Source organism: Carlito syrichta, unplaced genomic scaffold (assembly GCF_000164805.1).
Source record: "Carlito syrichta isolate Samal-C Ts95f unplaced genomic scaffold, Tarsius_syrichta-2.0.1 Scaffold287895, whole genome shotgun sequence".
NCBI classification, from domain to species: Eukaryota; Metazoa; Chordata; class Mammalia; order Primates; family Tarsiidae; genus Carlito; species Carlito syrichta.
In genome coordinates this window covers 201,533-208,528 of record NW_007231991.1, presented here as the reverse complement: position 1 = coordinate 208,528, position 6,996 = coordinate 201,533, and the positions used below count along the sequence as shown (strand labels likewise).

Sequence of the window (6,996 nt, the reverse complement as noted above, 5' to 3'; positions counted from 1 at the left end):
GACATTCAGGAAGTGCCCACCATCTCCTTGTTTTCTCTGTTCCCTACCCAGTCTCCCTCCTTTCCTCCGGGAGCTTCCCCTGAGGGGGACACCTCTCAGTAGCCCCATCTCCAGACCTCAGCATTCCCGCAGTGGTGGAGACCATCTCAACAACCATGATGGCTGCATGGCCCTGGGCATGTCAGGGCCGCAGGCAGCCCAGCCCTGGGGGAGATGCAAACTGACCTGCTCAACATGGCACTGTAGCCTGGCCGGAGAGTCAGGGCCCCAGATCATGAGAAGTCATTCCTGTCATTCCAGCACACCTAGCTCCTTGGAGGAGAAACCCATCCAGCGTCTGGGTGCCAGTGTGGAAGGCAGAATAGTGCTCCCCCTGCAAAGATGTCCATATCCTAATCTTCTGAGCCTGTGAAAATGCCACCTTACATGATCAAAGGGGACTTTGCAAATGTGATTAAGGAACCTGAGACAGAAAGACTATTCTGGGCTAGCCAGGGAGGTCAAGGGGTTCTAACAAGTTACAGAAGTGAAGAAGACTCCAAGTCAGAGGAGGGACGGTGGCAGGCAGAGTTGGCGTGATGTGCGGAAGGGGACCTCCGTCAAGGAACGGGAGCCTCTGGGAACTGGAAAAGACCAGGACGCCAATGGTCCCTGGAGCCCCTGGAAGGAACACAATCTGCTAGCCTTTTTGCCCTCTCACCTCTGGAACCATAAGATGATACATTTGTGTCTTAATCCACCAAGTTTGTGGCAATCTGTTATAGCCACAATAGGAAATGATACAGCTCTTGTTTTTGAACAGTTAGGAAACTTCCAGCATTGAATGCCACTTCTGTTTGTACTTCTCATCTCTGGGAGGATCCTTTCCTCTTTCTGGCTTGTCATACAGCAAGAAGGTGAATAGATATTGGGAACAGAAAGGATAGGAAAGCCAGCCTTTTGGTAAAGCCTTTGGCCTTTATATCTTTTATTTAAATATTTATTTCACTATTTTGAAAATTCCCCATCCAAATCACAGCTGTACCTGAAATCCAACCACCCCAGGTAATAGAATTTCAACCTGAGGCCTCCTGAGAATGGCGATTGCTAGAGTCAAAAAGAAACTGTCCAGCCCAAGCCACCCCCTGGACAGACAAGGAGCTGGCTAGAGTGAGGATGGGTGTCCAGGAGTGGGAAGGGTAGTAGGCCCTGCAGACGGTGCTGGAGCCCTTCACAGCTGTGCCTGGGCTCCTGGCCCTGCCCTGGTCCCGCCCGTCATGGCTGTTGTTGGTACTGGCTCTCGGTGGCCGTGTAGAAGTCATCCAGCACACTCTGGATATACTCGAAGGTGGGCCGCTCCTCCGGACGGTTCTTCCAGCAGCGCATCATGATGTTATAGAGCTCCTCGGGGCAGTGCTCTGGGCAAGGCATCCTGTACCCACGCTCCAGAGACCGGATCACCTCGGGGTTTGACATCCCTGAGAAGGAACCATGGAATTAAAAAGGAAGGGCTTGGGAAGCAGGAGCCCAGGGGTGGCAGACACTGTGGCCTCTCCAACAGCTGTCACTACCCCCCTCACCTTGCAAGCTGAGTCCCTCCCACTGTGAAAGCCAGATATTCCCTTCCCCAGCCTCCCTTGCAGACAGGGAATGGCCCTGGGACCTTGTTTTGGCCAGTGGGAGCTGACGGGGAGGTCTGCTGGGAGATTTCCAGGAAAGGTTTTTATCCATGATTAAAAGAGAGTCTTGGGCTGGAAGTAGTGGCTCATGCCTGTAATCCTAGCACTTTGGGAGGCTGAGGCAGGAGGATTGCTTGAGACCAGGAATTTGAGACCAGCTTGGACAACATCCCCATCACTACAAAAAATAAAAAGTAAGAAATAAAAATAGCCAGGTGTGGTGACGCATGCCTGTAGTCCCAGCTACTTGGGAGGCTGAGATGAGAGGATTGCTTGAACCCAGCAGTTTGAGGCTGCGGTGAGCCATAATCATGCCACTGCATTCCAGCCTAGGTGACAGAGCAAGACCCTATCTTCAAAAAATAAATAAACGAAAGAGAATATTTGGAAGAACCACCCTCTATCCCTTCCTTTGGATAATGAGAACTTGCAATACTTGGACCATCTGAACATGGGGAGAGGATTACCATGAGGAAGTCAACCCAAAGTTGTTTTTTTTTTTGAGTTGGAGTCTCACTCTGTCACCCAGACTGGAATGCAGTGGCTGCTCCCGGCCACCGCAGCCTCGACCTGCTGGGCTCCGGCGATCCTTCCGCCTCAGCCTTCCAAGGAGCTGGAATTACAGGTGTGCGCTACCAGGTCCAGCTAACTTGTTGATTTATTGTAGAGATGACGTCTCGCCAAGTTGTCCAGGCGGGCCTCGAACCCGCAGGCTCAGGCAATCCACTCATCTCAGCCTCCCAAAGTGCAGGATTACAGGCTGAGCCACCGAGCCCGGCTACAACCCAAAGTTCTAACAGCTGCCGAGCTACCCAGCTACCAACGTTGTACTTCTCACAGTGAGGAATAACGCCCTGCCTCGTTTCAGCCCCTCCTCGTCTGCCATCTTGTTGCCTGTGGCCTGAAGCATCCTCATGGTCACAAGGGTCTACAGCCCATTGCCTGGCTGACGAATGTACCATCCAGACAGAAAGAACATTCAGGTAGTCAGACTCAATGTCACTCCCTATGAGTGGGACCATTTCCTCATTCAATTTAAGTTTACATTACTCATACGAAAAAGCAGGAAATGTCTGTGAGCCCCAATTTTATATTATCAGTCCTGAATTCCAATCTCATGTATTCAAGCGCTTCCTTTACTTGGATGTCTGTAAGTCATCTGAAATGTAACAGGGCTGAAACTGAGCTCGACCATTGCCTACCCTGCTGCTCAAAGCCAAGGTTATCCTCCTTGATTCTCTCTCCCTCACCTACATCAGTAGGTTGTACCTTTTCTTCTTTTGACATGTAGTACCTGTTCATCAATCTGTCTCTGTCCCAACCCCACCGCCCTGTCCAGGCCATCACCACTGCTGTGGCTTCCTCACAGCCTGCTACTCTGCCCCCACCCCCATTCACTCTCCATGCTGAACCAAAGCATCACTTAAAAATGGAAATCAGGCCAGGTGGTGGCTCATGCCTATAATCCCAGCATTTGGGGAGGCAGGAGGATTGCCTGAGCCCAGGGGTTTAAGTTTCCAGTTTTGGGGCAACATAGCAAGACCTCGTTACTATAAAAAAAAAAAGAAAAGAAAGACAAAGAAAAAAAAATTAGCCACACCTGTAGTCCCAGCTACTCAGAAGGCTGAGGTGGAAGGATCATCTGAGCCCAGGAAGTTGAGGCTGTGTGAGCTATGATTGTACCACTGAAACAAAGTGAGACCCTAACTTAAACAAACAAACAAAAAACAGGCCTCTTTCTAGCCCAAGATCCTCCAATGGTTTCCCTTGTACTTAGATGAACACCCATGCTCTTCACCGTGACCCCGGGCTCCTGCTGACCTCATCGTGGTCCATCTACCCTGGTTCCTTGTCTCCAGTTACGTGGCTCCCTTGCTATTCTTCAGACACACCCCAGGCCTAAGGAGCGAGCAGTACCTTCTCCCGGAATCCTTCCCTGGGTCTTCAGCAGCTGTCCCTCAGTTTCAACATGATCTGCTCTGACTGGCACTCCCTGTCCCCCTCATTCACACTCGCACCCCCAGCTGCATCTCCTTCTCCAGTGCCCTCTGTCAGAGAGTTGATGGGTAGGGCCTGTCCCTCCAGGCTCTAGAGCACAAGCCCCATAGGTGCTCCTTACAAGGGATCATGTCCCTCTCTGTCCCCAACACCTGATGCATAGTAGGAATTCAGTAAATACTGTTGGATGAACCAGATGCCCACATCTTTTATTTTATTTTATTTTTTGAGTTGGAGTCTCACTCTGTTGCCCAAGCTGGAGTGCAGTGGCATGATCACGGCCACCACAGCCTCAACCTGCTGGGCTCAGGTATCCTTCAGCCTCAGTCTTCTAAGTAGCTGGAACTACAGGCACATGCCACCAAGCCCAGCTAATTTTTTTATTTATTGTAGAGATGAGATCTTGACAAGTTGCCCAGATTGGTCTTGAACCCATGGGCTCAGGCAATCCTCTCACCTCAGCATCCCAAAGTGTGGGATTATAGGCGTGAGCCACCACACCTGGTCCCTACATCTTTCATTTCTAATCCTCACAGCCACATGCAAAGTAGATATCGTTACCTGTATTTTTTACAGATGAAGGCAATGGGGTAGAAGGAGTAAAGTGAATCTCTCAAGGTGATGGGGACAGGATTAAAATTCAGCACTGTTCATATAAAAGGCAAGGGCTCTTTATAACCTAACTCTGGCTCTGGCTGCAGATACTACAAGCAGCAACCCAACCGAAGAAGGAACGGAGAACGACATTACTCATTGATCCCAGGCGATCGACATGCTGGGCACATCTTTGTATGCCCACATGGCCTACTCATGTAGAGCACTGCCCATGACAGGCACAGGATACATTAATGTACTCCACACATAGTTGCCAGGCATCCAATATGTGACAAGCACAAAGGTGGGCCCTGCACACACACATATAAGGAATGCAGACATGACTCTGGCCTCCTGGAGCTCAGAGTCCGATGGGGAAAATACTAAACAAATACACATTTATCAGTTGGGATGAATGCCATGAGTGAATGGGTGAATGGGCACAGGGCATTCTGAAGGAGCAAGATGGGGGAAAGTCCTTAGATGGCGGGGGCTGGCAGCCTCATGAGATAAAGCCGTGGCTGGGGTGGAGCTTGTAGGGCTACAGGCAAAGGAGGAGTCTGGGGTTTTGTCCTAATTATAATGGGAGACCATTAAAGCATTAGTGGTGGAGAAGGGATGAGGCCTGATTCACAGTTTTTTTATTTTTTAGTTGGAGTCTCACTCTGTCGCTCAGACTGGAGTGCAGTGGCACGCTCCTGGCCACTGCAGCCTTGACCTGCTGGGCTCTGCCTCTGGTGATCCTTCTGCCTCAGCCTTCCAGGTAGCTGGAACTACAGGCGTGCACTACCATGCCCGGCTAATTTTTGATTTATTGTAGAGACGAGGTCTTGCCAAGTTGCCTGGGCGGGTCTCGAACACGCAGGCTCAGGCAATCCATTCACCTCGGCCCTCCAAAGTGTTGGGTCAGGCTGAGCCACCGAGCCCGGCCCGATTCACAGTTTTGAACAAGCCCTCTGGCTGCAAGCGGAGAACAGGCTGGAGGCTAAGAGAAAGAAGGCAGTGAGGCTAACGAGGCCGCTGCACCATCCATGGGAGATACAGTGCTGGCCTAGGTATCGTGAAGGCTGGGGAGTCGGTGGAGTCAGCAGTGGGCAGGCTTGGGATGTGTTTTGGAGTTGAATGGCCCAGATCTTGTGACTGCTTGAGTGTCATGTGGTGTGAGAGAAAAGGAAGGACCAAGGAAGCCCCAGATTTCAGGCTTACGAAGCAGGATGGATGGTGGTGGCTTTAACTGAGACGGGCAGTGCGAGGGAGAGCTGGAGGTTAGGATCAGGAACTCAGTTTGAATGGATGCATGGACAAGATGGGCCCAGGGCCAGGTGGCCTGGAAGCAGCCTCAAGCCGATGCCCCCTTCCTTACCTGGGTAAGGAATTCGGCCATAGGTGACGATCTCCATCAGCAGGATACCAAAGGACCAGACATCTGACTTGATAGTGAAGGAGCCAAAGTTGATGGCTTCAGGAGCTGTCCACTTGATGGGGAACTTGGCCCCTGCAGGGTTGGAGAGAGCAGAGTCAGGGGGAGTCTGGGAAGTGGTGAGTACCGGGACCCTGCCAAGGTGAGGGAATGGGACTGGGCAAACAGCTGCCAACATCTGCCTGCTGCAGAGCTGCCATTCCCCTGCAGTGTGGCCTCCCTGTGGAAGCAAGGGATGCCCATCCTGAGGACAGATGGCTGACATGAGGAGAAGTGAGCAGAGGGGCCTGGGGTGGGGTATGGGAGCTTGCTCTCTGGGGGCCTCCTCATTAATTCAGCTGATATCCCAGTGAACTGTAACCCCCAGGCTGCAGACTGGTACTGGTCCATGACCTGTCAGAACCCGGGCCACACAGCAGGAGGTGGGTGGCGGGTGGGCAGGCATAGCTCCATCTTCTCTCAGATCTGCCGTGGCATTAGATTCTCCTAAGAGCACGAACCCTGCTGTGAGTTGTGCATGCATGGGCTCTAGGCTGCGCACTCCTTAGGAGAATCTAATGCCTGATGATCCCTCAACACGTTTGTGGAAAAATTGTCTTCCACAAAATTGGTCCCTGATGCCAAGAAGGTTGGAGACAGCTGCCTCAGTCCCTTGCCTCTGGCAAGGGGGGAGGGAAGATTTTGACTCTCCCCATCCTTTCCTCCCCCCCACCCCCCGCACCTGATCTGAGATGGGTTTAGTTAACCTTTTCTTAGTGTTCATCTTAATTATTTCATGGTTGGTGAATGTGGTCTCCAGCATTAGTGTTCTTTGGAATTCGTTGAGACCTGCTTGGTGGCTGAATCTATAGCCCAGTTTTGAAAATGCTGTGTGTGTGTGTGTGTGTGTGTGTGTGTGTGTGTGTGTGTGTGTGTTTCTCCTCCCTTCCTTCTGTTGGATCTACAGTTTTCTTTATTTCCTGCATATCTTCTCCGGGTTTAGAAACTACACACTCTACTTTTACTCTTTTAGTGGTTGTCATTAGCTTAAAACTTTTAAAAATTGAGTTGTGGCTGGGCTTGGGGGCTCAGGTTATAATCCCAGCACTTTGGGAGGCCGAGGTGAGTGGAGTGGGTTCGAGACCAGTCCAGACAACTTGGCGAGCCCTCGTCTCTACAAAAAAATCAAAAAAATTTAGCCAGGCACAGTAGTGCATGCCTGTAGTTCCAGCTATTTGGAAGGCTGAGGTGGAAGGATTGCCAGAGCCCAGCAGGTTGATGCTGGGATGGCCATGAGTGTGCCCCTGCACTCCAGCCTGGGCAACAGAGTGAGGCTCTGACTCAAAA

At 51.3% G+C, this 6,996-nt stretch overlaps 1 protein-coding gene across 3 annotated transcripts in view; it reads right to left on the bottom strand.

The window, feature by feature from the left end:
* Positions 1–937: 937 nt before the first annotated feature.
* The window catches only part of HCK (HCK proto-oncogene, Src family tyrosine kinase), a 29,652-nt gene continuing 23,593 nt past the window's right edge, over positions 938–6,996 (bottom strand). For all 3 annotated transcript variants that reach the window (XM_008053126.1, XM_008053127.1, XM_008053125.1), the window contains exons 11-12: positions 5,614–5,745; positions 938–1,457 (exon numbers count right to left, since the gene is read on the bottom strand). In XM_008053126.1, coding sequence (XP_008051317.1) covers positions 1,255–1,457; positions 5,614–5,745 — 335 coding nt within the window. In that variant the 3' untranslated portion in view covers positions 938–1,254. The remainder of the gene's footprint in view (positions 1,458–5,613; positions 5,746–6,996) is intronic.